The sequence below is a fragment of the Colius striatus genome, chromosome 9 (genome assembly GCF_028858725.1).
Source record: "Colius striatus isolate bColStr4 chromosome 9, bColStr4.1.hap1, whole genome shotgun sequence".
Taxonomy (NCBI): Eukaryota; Metazoa; Chordata; class Aves; order Coliiformes; family Coliidae; genus Colius; species Colius striatus.
Genome location: NC_084767.1, coordinates 19031971 through 19046667, shown reverse-complemented (window position 1 = coordinate 19046667; position 14697 = coordinate 19031971). Strand labels below are relative to the sequence as shown.

At 43.6% G+C, this 14697-nt stretch overlaps 2 protein-coding genes across 2 annotated transcripts; both read right to left on the bottom strand.

Annotated features, from left to right (window-relative positions):
• Window positions 1-2583: 2583 nt before the first annotated feature.
• On the bottom strand, window positions 2584-3224 carry LOC104555252 (cytochrome b-c1 complex subunit 8). Its single transcript, XM_010198582.2, has 2 exons — window positions 3026-3224; window positions 2584-2807 (listed from the first exon to the last, which is right to left on the bottom strand). The coding sequence occupies exons 1-2, from the start codon at window positions 3177-3179 to the stop codon at window positions 2713-2715; spliced, it is 249 nt and encodes an 82-aa protein (XP_010196884.1). The 5' UTR covers window positions 3180-3224; the 3' UTR covers window positions 2584-2712.
• Window positions 3225-4542: 1318 nt separating this feature from the next.
• On the bottom strand, window positions 4543-7875 carry GDF9 (growth differentiation factor 9). The gene is made up of 2 exons (XM_010198555.2): window positions 7446-7875; window positions 4543-5492 (listed from the first exon to the last, which is right to left on the bottom strand). Exons 1-2 carry the CDS (start codon window positions 7873-7875, stop codon window positions 4543-4545), a joined length of 1380 nt encoding a protein of 459 aa, XP_010196857.2.
• Between the last annotated feature and the right edge of the window lie 6822 nt (window positions 7876-14697).

The window sequence follows — 14697 nt, the reverse complement described above, 5'->3', positions numbered from 1 at the left end:
GTGATTACCACGTAGCCCAAACTTCACTGGCATTAAAGAAAAACCATTTCTGGCATATTGTCTGCAACCACCGTTGGAAAATCTGTTCCTTTCCTAGGGTTCTTACACTCCTTCTGCCCTGTTTCTCTGGCTTCCCTGGGAAGAGGAATCAACACCCTTCCTTATTTCACCTTCCTGGGCCTTATGAAGGGAAGGAAATGGTAAATCATGGCCCATCAAGTAGCCAAACTTGGAAGTTTCGCTTACGTTTGACTGTTTTTCCCATGATGTCCTTCCTTTATGTGCATCTGAGTTCCAATTTGTGCAGTTTCACCAGGCACAGTGCAGGGAAAGGAAAAGAAGAGGCAGCAGCAGTAGTCTTAATTCATCTGTGGAACTCAGACTGAAGTGACAGCTCTGACAGCAGTGGCCTCTGCAAGGCGTCACTTCTCAGCTTTTTTTGGCTGGGTGAGACCAGTACTTTGTGATGATACGTCAAACTTGTACTGTGTCCTTCTGAGTTACTAATAGCATCAGCATATCTCTTTTGGGCAGCAATCTGTTTACTCTCTGCAAGAAACTGGGGAAAAAAGAATAAAATTGAACCCATATTTTCAAATGTAAGTCCAGCACACCAGGAAAAAGCCACAGCCAAGGTGCAGGTTAGGAAAAAAAAGACACGAGCTGTTGCTTTGTTGCCACTTCTAATGTTTACCAAATGGACAAGTAAATTAGACAACTACAAAATGTTCAAACAGCTTTTTCAGATTCTAGAACCCCCATCAGCTGAAGGCCCGATGCCACATGTCCTACAGGAGCCCTCTCTGTTGGGATGTGCAGTCCTCAGCAGGGCCTGCGCTGGTGCTGGAGCCAGGAGGCCCATCCTGCCCGCCACCTCCTGCTGACATTGCTGCAGGGCTGAGCTGCCAGGGCCTAGGGAAAGGTGCTGTACTGTTTACAGTAGTCTAGCAGCGGGTTCGGGCACAGTTCAGCTGTCTGTGAATGGGGGCAAAGACCTTGTGAGTGGGACCAAGATAGCTGCTCACCTTCAGCAGAGCTGCCAGGACAAAATGCACTGAGTTCACACGTGCCATAGTTCAGGTGCCCATCAGCAGCTGCTGGTGCTCTTAGAAGCTCAATAAGCAGGACAAAAGTAGAGGTTTGACTGAAGCTGGAGGCTGGACTGCCTCCAGCTGTGCCAGCTCTTAACATCCTAGTAGCTAATTCGTTGCTTCCCATTTGCTTGAAGCTGCCTAGAAAGTTAAGAATAAACTGAAACGCAGAGTTAAATTTAAGGAGTATTTGTGGCACAACTTGCAGCACTGGATGACTTGTATCACTCCTGTTCATGCTACCTTCAAGCTGTGCTTGGAGTGAACACTGGAAGATCAGGAACACCCCCAAGACTTTAGTCTCCTGTGCTTTTTAAACGAATGTTGAGTCTCTACAGAATAAAGCATTCAACTCTAAAAACTGCATGCCCCCCAGCTTCCTGAAGTGAGAGGCTGAGCATCTGTATCTTCAGACAGCCCAGCCCTGAGAAACAAACAAAGGAAACATCGCTCCTGCCCCAGGGATAAGATAAAACTCTCAGTGCCAGCTGCAGGAATAGCATGACACACAGATAAACACGTTGCTTGACACAGGACACGAGCTTTAGGCAGTCAGAGGGAGACTGAAAGGTTAAAAAAAGGATAAAGCCAACAGCAACTGGACTGCCAACAGCAGAGCTTGTTTATATATTTAGAGCCACAGGGTGAATTTCTTTGTCACATACTTAGTAATTTTATTACTAGCATTTGTTTTTAAATCATTTTGAGGTATTAAACAATCTTGTTTCTTCTCAAAGTTTCCAAGAACCTTCTACTCCAGCCTACTAATACTAATCAGATACCAGAAGGGCAGTTAAGCATCCACTTAACATTAATTAATACAGCTAGTTAATTAGAATCACAGCACAGCCCAGGTTGGGAGTGACCTTGAAAGATCATCTGGTCCAGCCTTTTGTTGGCAGAGAGCCCAGATGTGGTTACCTGGCCCTCTGTCCAGTCTCCACTTGAAAACCTACAGCTGGTGACCCCACTGTGTCCCCAGGGAGGTTGTTTCAGTGATTGATTGTTCTCGTGGTAAAAAAAAAAAATCTGTGTCTTACATTGAGATTAAACCTCTCTTGTGGCAGCTTGGACCCATTGGCCCTTGTCTTCTGCATGGGGCTCCCTGTGAAGAGTGAGCCTCCATGCAAGGGTCAAGGTCCACACTCAGTCGTGAGCCATCAGCTAGCTCATGCAGTTTTGGTCAATCCCAAGTCAGACAGACTGTTTGTTTTTTTCACAAATCTCAAGGCTACAGGAAAAAGAAGTGGACAGTGATGGAAAGATAAAAGGAAAAATGAGCTGTTGTTTCAAATCACCCCCAGCTCAAGGTAGCCCTCATAACATTCCTTACACTGAGAAGAGAGGAGCCAAAAAGGCTGGAAAGTTTCTAATGTAAAAGAGTCTGAGCATACAGAACTTTAGCCTGGTTATCTCCCTGCACAGAGTGAACCAGACAGAGATCTTGATGTTACCTACCTCAAACCTCTCAAGACAGAGACATCACACAAAGTCACAGGGCAAAGTTACGGTTTATTAGACAAGACTTATCTTCCTCTTAATGCCCTTCTAGTCATGTGAACAAGTTTAGCAACACCAGGTCGATAATCCATGTGAGGTAACAATCTCCTCATTAATTTGATTACTGGTCGTTTTCATAGTCGGCAGGGTTCTTCCTCTTCAGCCTCTCAAACTCTTGCGTTCCCCAGGAGTAAAGGAGATAGGCGGCTATAAAAGCTGCAAAGGAAAGGAGACAACTCACAAGCCGCACTGCAACAACAACAGCACAGCCACGAAACTGGGACAAGAAACAGCACTTCACGCGGCCACCATTACACAGCCGCCTCCCCCCTCCCCGGTATAACGATGCTGAGGGGTAAAAAAAACACAAACCAACCCGAAAACCTCCATCCCCTGAGTCTCTTCCCTCCCCTACCTCCCCCTTCCATACTCACGGGGCGTCACCTTGAAGACCTGGGATCTGAAACGGCGCCAGACGTTGGGCAACCCATGGGAGAAGACGTTAGGGAAAGCGCGTTGCTCGAAAGGGGAAAGGCTGTAGGTGATGACATGGCGAACACGAGCCAGGTTACCGAAGTGAAGGCCCATGGCGTCCCTGTGTCACCTTTCCCGTTCAACGCCTCTGCCGCCGTCCGCCCCGGAGGCGGAAGCGGCATCGAAGATGCCGCTTCCGCCTCCGGGGCGGGCGGCGGCCTTTAGCTCTGTTCGTCCACTCACGCACAAAGGGGTTTGTACCTCATGTCCCACCTAACCCTCCCCTCGCACAAGTTGAGGCTGATTTCTCTCGTCCCGTCACCTGGGAAGAAGACATCGACTCCCCCCCGCCGCAACGTCCTGGCAGACTGACCACGTCTCCCCTCAGCCTCCTTTTCTCCAGGCTGAACGCTCCCAGGTCCCTCAGGCGCTCCCTCACAGCGCCTGTCCCAGCTCCGCTGCCTTGCTGAGACACATCAAGCTGCTTAATAAAAATCTCCACCGCAGCTGTTCTTTTGTGTGCGAGCCCCACCTAACACCCTCTTACCTTAGGTGCCCAGCCTGAAACAAGGTTTTTGACGTAACTCTTGAAAGACGTCTAGGACAAAAATGAAGCAGCAAAAATTTGGTTTGAGAACATACAGGATTGAGACACTGCTCCCAACAACCTTATTGCCCGAGGAAATAAGGCTATGGACCTGCCTTTTCAGGCTACTAAATCAACAGCATTTAAATTAATAGGCTTCTAAAAGCTTCCCCACTCAAGTCAACAGCATCAAACATGTCCCTGCAATTCATAAGCAAGTAGCAATGTAGTTCAACATGTAGGATCCTGTGGCCTCACCCCACAAGCACCATGTGCTTTGTTCCTGAATTAGATCAAGACTTTCTGTTTTTAGCAGCTTCTCCGCTCCCCATTGTTGAGAAAGCCCAAAGAGTTAAACAGAAGCTAAGCAAGAAACAACCTTGTAACTTTTTACAGAGCTGTGAGGAAGAGTTGTCTTCTCGCTTAGGGAAACTGGGAATGTGGTAGCAAAAATGGAAAACTGAGAAAGTGATTTTAACATTAAAGACTTTCTTTGCAGACACGTTCTGGAAGTGTCACACAAAAGGTTTCTTTATGTAGAGGAAGATTAGCAGGCATCAAGTGCAAGTGATATGCATGACATGATTTTTTTTAATCTATGACAAAACAGCTTAAAATAGACATCTGATAGTTGAAAGCTTTTCCACCTTTTTTAATGCAAAATTACTCTGATTAAAATATATTATTTACATTTCATTTCACGTTCTAGAAAGGCTGAGTGGCTACAAAAATATGTGCTATGATGTAAACACCTTCTACTAACTCCATGCTAAATCCAAACCAGTTTTACAGAGCTATTAGAGTTATACAGACGCTGCTCAAGTTGATCACAGGTACTTCAAGAATGCAAAAATCCCCAAACCTGGAGTAAAACCGATTTGGGTTCACCCACTACCGACAAGTGCACTTGGTAGCTATCATATCTTCATACTCCTTGTAGACGATGGAGCCGTCAGGCTCTATGGTGAGGACACTCAGTGGGTTGTACTCAGCAGGAACACAGGAAGGCTTTGGAACCGAGGAGTCCAGTTTCTCATAGATGATGTTCTGAACCATAGTGTGTACTGGAGAGCCATAACGATGCCCAACAACCCTTGGGCAGTCACCTTTGCAGTACTGAGGGCTGTACCTGTGCGGCGCTATGATCCATTTGTCCCACTTGAGTTGGCTAAAACTTAGACGGAAATTGTGAAGCTCACACTCATTTTGGGGAAACAGAAACTGTTTGAAATAGTCGCTCAAATTAGAAGGTGGAATTGCTGGTGCTTCTTTCAGACTCTCATCTCTTCGCCGTCGAGAGGCTCTTTTACCCTGTGGATTCTCCTTTCCTTTGTCACCCAAAGGATCGACACGTGGACTGTTCCTTTGCCGGGGCCGCACTGGGTTTTTCCTTCTGTGTCTAAGTGAGTTCCACCTGTGATAAGCTTGCTCACTGGTATCATTCAGATAAAGAAGAAGAGAAGGGGGAACTGGTGCCATGTTAATGGGATACTCCAGTTTAGTGTTCTGTGGATCACCCATCAGACAAGTGAAGTTCACTGCCATATGAATATTCCTCCTGTTAGTAGCAATTAGAGGCTGGAGAAAAGAAGTCACATCAATCTTAACCCACTTGCGTTTTCTAACTTCAAAGTGCAGGGTAAAAGCTATAGAGTGCGAAATGCTGGGGCACACTTGGCTAGAAAAATCATGCTCCTTTACAGACAAATGGCACATGCATGTAATGGAAGAAGAAATGGGAAGTGATGTGTCAAAGGAATAGAGCAAGACAGACTTGAGTAAGTGTTCTAGAGCAGTAACACGATCCAGGTTGAAGAGTAAATCCACGGAGTGAAAGTCTCCTGAGAAAGGAAACAAAATCTTGTAGAGTTATTGTATCTTAATTTTCCACCTAGACATAAATACTACCATGTAGTGAAGAGACAAAACTAATTCAGCAGCAGAAGCAACCAGTTTAGATGCCTCCCCTTTTATTGTATGGAATCTCTGCTTTGGGCAGGGACACAACATTTAAAAGTAAAGAAATCACACCCCCAGTTTTAAGAGGTATTATGATTCATTTCATTAACAAAGCAGTACAGAAGGAAGTTAGCAGTTGTCTTTTCAGTGTTGATATGAAGAAACAGGAACTAGACACTCTGGATTGTACAAGCCATGAAATAGTTTTAAAGTGGATGTTTTCAGAGCTTTTTAGCATTATCCCTAGTTATTCTTCCCTCTCTTACGGTTTTTCCTACTAATAACTGCCAACAAGCCTGAGTAATAGAAAGGTAGAAACTTAGTTATTATCACTACTATTACACTTTCCTGACTGTCACTTTTTTCGTGAAGCAGAGCTTCCAAGTTATTCTGAATGCATATTTCTGTCTCATCCACCCCTACTCTAAAATACACTACTTTTTTCTTTTCCTCTGATGGTAAGAATTTTCTGACAGTCCGTGAATCTGCTCCAATTTCCGTCTTTATTTTGAGGCTGATAAACCTATTTTCTGTCCCATTTTCCAGATGTGGATGTATCATGTGTTTAATATATTGCTTTTTTCACTACTCACCAGTATATGCTTTCCATAATTTAGAAATTGTTCTTTTTTGACCACATTAATTGATCACTTCAAACCTACATGGGCCAAATAATCAGAAATCAGATGAGGGATCTGTATCACCGAATGGTAGGGTTGGAAGGGACCTTTAGAGATCATCTAGTCCAACTCCCCTGCAGAAGCAGGTCAACTTAGATCAGGTCACACAGCAATGTATCCAGGCGAGTCTTGAAGACCTCCAAGCAAGGAGACTCCACACCCTCCCTGGGCAGCCTGTGCCAAGACCTTGATAAACTTTTATTTCCTATATTAATTTTTTTCTAAAATCATGAATTTGTTTAGTCTCAATAATTGTTGGAAGTTGGTTTAGATTGGAGCTGCTACTTTAATTATTATTACATTTAGGATACATATTACTACATTTAGTGATATTAGCTGTTAACTGTGAGTATATTTCAGAATCAGTAGATTATACTTCGCCAGGAAGTTTTTGTCATAAACATTGTTTGGGGGTTTTTTATTTCATACTTCTTAACGGAACCTCAGTCTCAAAGTGCTGTTCCCATAGACAAGAATGATATTTTGTGTTTAAGGTTGCTTGTCTTTCCAAGTGACAAAATCTAGGTCAGGAGAACTCAGATCACTTGTCAGCTGCCACATAAGTAGAAGTAAAGGCCAGAGTCTTTGAGCTACTGTGACCAGACCACGTCTGAGAAAGCCATGAAAGCATGGTAAGTCACAGAGTGACCAATTTACAAGTAGTTCTACTCTTCCCTTCAGGACATTCACATGTTTGGGTCTCAATTCTTCAATTCTTTCTCTTCTCAGGAGAAAAGTCACCTTGCTACGGGCTTCTAGCACTTCATTACAAGCCTCCTTGCAACAATGTGTTTTTATGGCCTTGGAAAAGCAGAACCGAGATTGGCAGCAGAAGGAAACATTGCCCATATGCCCATTATGCCTAACCATTTTAAATCACTTTCTTAGAACAGCTTAGAAGCTGAATGAGTCGGCCTTATCATCTTGAACATAGTACTATTTGTGTGGCAGTTCCCAGACTGTGGGGAAGTCTACATCTGATGTCATTCAAGGAGAAGTAGGTTATGAAAAGCTCCTACAGTTTAAGAGAAGAGCCATCAGGACAAAAATAGCAACAGCTCTAAAGAAATAAGGTATTTTTATAGTACACTGCAAGCACAGAACACATCGAAAATCCCCATTTAACCTTTGAAACTCAGCTCACCCCACACCTACCTTTCATTAGATCCCTGTGGCGGTGCTTGCATTCAGAACATGGAGTGAAAAGCCGAACAGTGTTATAGAGGTGGCTTTTATTAGCCTTTGGGACTCCCTCCTTGGTAGCAAACATCTTATATAGCCTCTTCATGTACCGAAGGGCTCTGGAGTCTGGCTGCAGCCTAGGGGCCTCGCTTTCCCAGTTCCGAGGTCCTCGGTCAGACAGCACCTTGAGAAGGGGAGGCAGGAGGGCATATCCACGTCTCACACTTTTTGGCAGCTGCAACAATGGATGTAGCTCACTGGCAGTATCCTCAGGAGCTACCACTAACCCAGAGATCTTGTCAGGAACTACATGAGCCCTGGAGTGAGGGGAGCACTGGATGCTAGAAGAAAGCCAGTGAAAATAGCAATAGAAACACACACAAATTCTCCAAGTACTCTCCATGCTCTTGAGGGTTGCAACCAAAAAAATCACCTCCCCTCAAATGCTCAAGGAAAAAAAGAGTGCCTGCCCCTCAATCACTTATATATGTGGCAGCTGTGTAAAGAGGGGGAGGTTTCTTTCTGATTAGAAACCAAAGAGAAAACTCTGCAGCTGGCTACTGAAAGCACATGCTTGTTTGCATTTAGGCTAGAGCCTTTGCCTGTGAAAGTGTGTTATAAACAAAATCCTTAGCCTTTTTCACATGGTAAACTGCAAAATAAGAGTGAGTTCCAGCCTCCAGAGGGAGCAGGGGAGACAAGTTAGAACGAGGTAGTCAAACTAAGTTCATAGATATTATTGTCCTTAGCAATAATAAGCTACTTAAAAAAAGAGGAAAGAAACTGCTTTTCATTTTCTGTTAAAGTATCCCTCACTTTCTGCTTCTCTGTAGGCCGTAATATCCACTTGAGAGAGAGGTAACTGTAGCACCATAGTTTCATTTTCATTCCAAAAGATAGCGCATGTTTACCTCATCTGAGGTAAGGTGTCCAAAAAACAGAGTGCCATTTCAGTCAGTGTCAGGTATCTGTGGAGTGTGCTCCAAAAGACTCCAAATGGAGTAATATTGATTGCATCAGGAATACTCAGAAACTCTTGTAGCTGAACATGAGGAAAAAGATGGGGTTTAGTTTTATTTAATTAGGAAAATACAGGGGGGAAAATCTGGTTTCACAACTGTTATTACTAATTAGAGTTATGCTATCAAGAATCTAGTACAATGTCACCCATAATCTAACTTTCACGTATGAAGCCTTCTGAGTAGAGGATCACTTGTTTGGAGAGTGTTTAATTAACTTACAAAAATGTCAGCCTTTGATTTGGAGTAGAAGGTTAATTCAGATAACAATTTACAGTATGAAGCAATATAGCCTTGTCTGCTGGGTTTCTTAAAGCTGATTGGATTGTGATAAGAGGAGGATACTGTCACTTCTATTTTGAACAAGATTGTCTATGATTTGGTTCATTTTAAAAACACATCTTTCAATCAGGCATGCTTGCACCGAACAAGCTCACCTGCTCTCTCCCCCATGGGTTTGAATTAGTCCAACTCTTCATTAGTTTCAAATGACTGTAACTATGGTTTCTGTTGTTCTACGACAATCTAAGCTGCCCTCTAACCGTACCCTTTCCTGCAAATCAAACGTGCATTCCTGCTCTCTCCTTTACATTGATTTTTTATGTTATCAGATCCTGTGGTGGGTCCAGCCAGGGAGTTGAAATGGTAGGAAAATAATCCAACAAAAAGTGAATATTTGCTTTACCTTATCGAAACCACTGGACAAGCTGAGAACAATTAAGCCTATCTTGAATAATCCATGGCTCAAGGGGACACAAGTGGTTCTTCTGGATGTTAAAGGCATAGGAATTCCTTAACTGTTACTCTGCCTAGTGAATGCCAAAATGATCTTACATATTTTTATATAGACACTGCTTTGAAGAGGGTATTCTTAAACATGTAGCTGTTGGAAAATTTACTTAAGTAGACTGAAAAGATCACGTAACAGCTGAAAGGACGTGGAGGATTTAAACTCTAAGTTTAAACAGCCCCGACCAGAGATATCCCACTCTTTTTCGCACGGTCTAGAGGCCAGATCATAAAACTTATCCATATTTATTAGCTCCCTTGTTGGAAATTTAAGCAGAGAAGTCAAAGTCCAAATATATCCAACTTGAACTGATGTATCACTGAAGAGGTACCATCACTGACTGTAATGACAGGGAGAAACCTAGAGCAAACTGCCTTGTAGAGTATTTGCCAAAGCTGGGAGCTGCTGAGTGGTGGCTGGAGGGCCATCAGCACAACTGCTTGTCACTTTGTGTTCAGAGCCTCTGCTACTTTATGCTAGAAGAAGGTTAGATTGTGTTTCTTTTCGTGTGTCCTGGTGTTTGTCTGGGTTAGATGCTGTGGAGGCCTTTAAAGGGTCTCGTGGCTAAATTTTCACATGTTTGGTAATTGGTTGGTCTAGACCTGTGGAAATGTTTTATAGGTCAGTTGGTTTGACTGGCATGTTGGCTACTTGGCCCTTTAGAAAATGTGATCATTTTCAGTGCATAAAAATGAGCTGAAATGCTCTAAGTGGGGCTACAGGAATGTGGGGTTCTTGCCATTACTGAAGCCTGAGAGTCTTCCCCTGAACACATTTATAACTTTGGGCAGTTCTGGAGCAGTCTGCCTTTGCTGTTCAGGAGCCTATACTAAAGAGGGAGAAAACCAGAATTTATGTTGCTATTGATTTTTCCCTCTGCAGGCCAGTTCTTGGAACAGATTACCAATCCAGCAGTCCCAGCCACCCCTATGTGCAGAACTGAAGGCTAGCAACTTGCAGGGGAGCCAGGAGCTGGGGGAGGGAACGAAAAAGGAAAGAGGAGACCTTGTAAGCCACTTTCACTGCCAAAGCCAATTTGTCATCCCAACTCGGACTTTTTACTGGACTTTGGGATTCTCAATGCTTGGACACATTTGCTGAAGAGTTATGAATTGCAGCGATATTTGAGTGAAAATTCTGGCATACTTACACTTGTAGGTAGTTGCAGATACATCTGCACAAGCATTTAAGACATTAAAGACCCATTCAGTAAAGCACAATGCCTAAGGAGATCTGTTTCATCATATCCCTTTAAAATACAGACCGTTTTTAGATTGTTTTGATAGCCTCATGTTTTATATGTCTTAAATATTTGTTCTCTTTATTATTAATCATCAGATTGTTGCAGGATAAATTATATTTTCCTCTTTTTTGCCCTGGGAAACACTGAGTGAGTCTGTACTACCACAAACTAATACCAATTCCTATAAAACAGAGCTGAAGAATGTGTAGCTTTGCCCTGTAGCTAGAGGATGACGTTTGTTTGTTTCCATAAGGGAGCAAAGGCATTAATCACAGGTATAGCTGTCATGGCCCGATAAACAAAGTGTTTTAATTTTGGCTCACTGAGCTGATTCAGTGGACTTTGAAATATAAGAAGTATCAGGTGCTCTCGGCAGGGTCCATTAATAATGCTGCAGAAGCTTAGCTAACTGCCTGTGCAGAATAACAGCCGAGCTACGTGTTTGCTATACAGATGTGAGCTGTAGAGATTTCTAACAATTGAAAAAGAAATGTTTCCTCTTCCTTCTAATAGCTTCTTCCTGCCATAAACCAAGAAGATCAAACAAATTATTTTAAAGAACAAACACATATATAGATGTGTCATAGCTAAAAAAACTATGTACTGTCAATTTTTACTATTGTGTAAACCAGACTTTTTTATCACTGATGGGAGCAGCGTATGCCTAAGTCAGCCCGTTTTATCTCCTTGACAACAACATCAGCAGTCTCTTAGAGTGATGCTAGCCAGAATCACAGAATCAGAGAATGTTAAGGGTTGGAAGGGACCTTGAAAGACCATCTAGTCCACCCCCCCTGCCAGAGCAGGACCTCTAGAGTAAGTCACATAGGAACTCATACAATTGGGTTTTGAACGTCCCCAGGGAAGGAGACTTCACAACCCATCTGGAGAGCCTGTTTCAGTGCTCCACCACCCTCACAGTGAAGAAGTTTTTCCTTATGTTTCTTTGGAACCTCATGTTCTAGCTGGTACCTGTTGCCTCTTGTCATTTGACATCACTGAGAGGAGCCTGGCTCCATCCTTCTGACACCCGCCCTTTATGTCTTTGTAAACACTGATGGAAGATGGGGCTCCATTTACTTCTGTTCCTGTAGCTGACCGTCACAGCAGTCTCCATAGTCTGTGTAGTCATACCTGACATTTGAGCTGTTTTTGACCGAGGCAGTGGCTGAGATTCTTCCCATTTATCATATTTGTAATTGTCCCCTGGAAGACTTAATTCCCTGGCCAAAAGGTCAGCCTTCTTGAAGAAAATGGAAAAGAACTGAAATGTCCAAGACATGGCCATAAGCTGTGTCACTGATGGAAAATTTATGGATTCTGTTTTTCTTGCAGACTGTTTCTCCTACTACCTGTGCAGCTTTGCGTGTGTCATTTGTTTTCTTTATGATCTCATTTACCATCACTTTATTATCATTAGTTACAGAACCTGGAAGTGTCCCTGACGGACCGTGAGCCCGTTTGCCTGTGTGCTGCATAAATAAGGACTAAAATACCCAGAAAGTTTGTAATCTAAATTTAGGACAAGAGAAAAGACTTAGCATACAATCACTTATCTTGTATTTGTCAGCATCACAGAAGAGCAGACTTTCATAGAATCATAGAATGGTAGGGGTTGGAAGGGACCTCCAGAGATCATCTAGTCCAACCCCCCCTGCAGAAGCAGGGTCACCTAGATCAGGTCACACAGGAACGTGTCCAGGCAGGTCTTGAAGATCTCCAAGGAAGGAGACTCCACAACCCCTCTGGGCAGCCTGTGCCAGGGCTCCCTCACCTGAACAGTGAAATAGTTTTTTCTTATATTTAAGTTGAACTTTTTGTGTTCCAGCTTCATCCCTTGTCCTGTTACTATCTACTATAAAAAAGAGGGATGTCCCAACCTCCTGACACCCACCCTTTAGATATTTATAAATGTTAATAAGATTTCCCCTCAGTCTCCTCTTCTCCAGACTAAACAGCCCCAGTTCCTGCAGCCTTTCCTTGTATGAAAGATGCTCCAGTCCCCTGATCATCTTGGTGGCCCTGCGCTGGACTCTCTCCAGCAATATTCTGTCCCTCTTGAGCTGGGGAGCCCAGAACTGGACACAGTACTCCAGATGAGGCCTCACCAGGGCAGAGTAGAGGGGGAGAAGAACCTCCCTCGACCTGCTGGCCACACTCTTCTTGATGCATCCCAGGATGCCATTGGCCTTCTTGGCCACGAGGGCACATTGCTGGCTCATATTTATTTTATTATCAATCAGGACTCCCAGGTCTCTGTGCAGAGCTGCTCTCCAGCAGTTTCAGAGATTTAAAGGGGATTATAAGAGAGCGTTGCTGTTGTTTGCATCGGGGCAGAATGAAGGCCTTGCTTGAAAATTTAACAGCTGAACAATGGAAGCCAGACCCATGAAGGAGTCAGCAGAGTACACTGATGTGTCCTTTACCTGCTAGGGCTGCACTGAGGATGAGTATAGGAAACATTATGAGCCATTCAAGCACTGGGATAATACGAGTTTTGTAAAGCACTTGAAATAGATGTGCACAGCTGGGCACACAGCCACAATCATGACTGCATGTCAGATGTTGTTTGGTGTCTGCAGGATATTGCTGTAAGAGGGGAGTAAGAAGCAAGCAGCAGTGATTGTGTGCTTTAGAGACAAAATACTGTGTTTTTTCTCCAGTAATCAGGCTTTAGAACCTAAAATTATGCAAGACTTACAAGTTAAAATGCCCAAGACAGCCCCTTTCTTTGTGTACATGTCTACCAAGGTTCCCAAAGCATCAGGATGAGGAAAGATCATTCCCTGGTGGTTGACTCTAGTGAGGAAGGTGAGAAGCGGAAGGAGATAAGCTTTGTGGTGTACCTGGCAGTGAGGAGTGCTCAGAAGAGAAATACTACCCCCTCCAGGACTGTCTCCACCTTCCTCTGTATCTGAAGACAGCTGGACTCTGAACTAGACCCCATGGAGTGTTGTTGGCTGCTGCAAGGACAGGGACAGGCTGTCTGAGGGGGCGGGGACAAGACAGATCACCCACCTCTAATTGCCACCTGTGGGCTCTCTCTGCCTCCGCTAAACAAGACCGCCTTCTACTGTGTGCTGGAGAGCTAGAAGAACCATGCGTATGCTTGTGGCTTTATCCAGCAGCATAATGATATGATGTTTTACTCTCCTGCCAAGGGCACAGCAGTGAGTCAACCAAAAAAAACATTGCCTCTGCCTCTGACAGCGTCCCTAAAGCATCCACATTTAAAGCACATAGCACTCCTTTACAAAACATAATGTTGCCTTCAGTTAATGTCTGTCAGAGCTATTAGGATTAGGATATTCTGGCCTTATCTCTTGTTTATTGTACTATTTATATATTGATAAAAATAAGTAGTTTTTTCAAGTGTTGCAACATATTAACCGATAGATGAAGCAGACTGGTCTGTGTGTGGAGTTTGCTGTACAAAGATAGAGCAACAAACATAATGGCCTCCTTAAGGATGCAGGGGAAGGCAGTGCCACTTTTCAGAGCTCCTGCTGCCGTTCCTTGGAGCATGTTACATACCTATTGACTCATGTGGCATTGCTGTGAACCGGCCATGGCATCACACTGAGGAGAGGTGACCTCATAGACACTTTGTACAACTCAAATTCATAAATGTTCTTGATGGGATAATAACTTGGTTCATTTAGTACATGAGTTTAGTGGCTTTACTTCATCTTGTTGTGAAAACAAGTGATTAGCAAAGAGCAAGCGGTCGGCCTCACTCAGCCATGAAAAGCAAGCCCAGATTTGCCTTTGCCACTAGGCTGCTGGTGGCCATTTAGCTATTGGTGTGGTGTCTTTGTCAAACCTCTTCATTTTCACTGCCATGAGGTTACATGCTTCTGGAGGGCTTTCCTAGAGCACTTTTGTGTCAAGAGTTTACCTTACAACTCATTCACACATTACTTTTCATCATCCACTTGACGATTGGGGAAGAATGTAGATTTTCAATGCAGAGGTGTTGGCACTCACCATTTCACCTGTTAAACAAACATCACATGGAAAACTAGTAGGGTTCTCCTTATTGTAATCAGATATTATTCAAAAAGAAAATAAGATAGTTCCTTCTCTGAAAATAAACAAGAGCTGCAGAAAACAGCTACCATAGGTAGGAGAGCAAGGGTCCCAGAGGGACACCTCCCCTTATGTCATTTCTAG

Bases quoted from the DNA above. Each gene is read 5' to 3' on its own strand.
- LOC104555252 (XM_010198582.2), bottom strand. From the start codon at position 3,179: ATGGGCCTTCACTTCGGTAACCTGGCTCGTGTTCGCCATGTCATCACC. The intron at 2,808-3,025 runs GTGAGTATGGAA...TTTCCTTTGCAG, and splicing joins GGTCTTCAAGGTGACGCCCC to CTTTTATAGCCGCCTATCTC.
- GDF9 (XM_010198555.2), bottom strand. From the start codon at position 7,875: ATGGAGAGTACTTGGAGAATTTGTGTGTGTTTCTATTGCTATTTTCAC. The intron at 5,493-7,445 runs GTAGGTGTGGGG...TTCCTTTCTCAG, and splicing joins CCACAGGGATCTAATGAAAG to GAGACTTTCACTCCGTGGAT.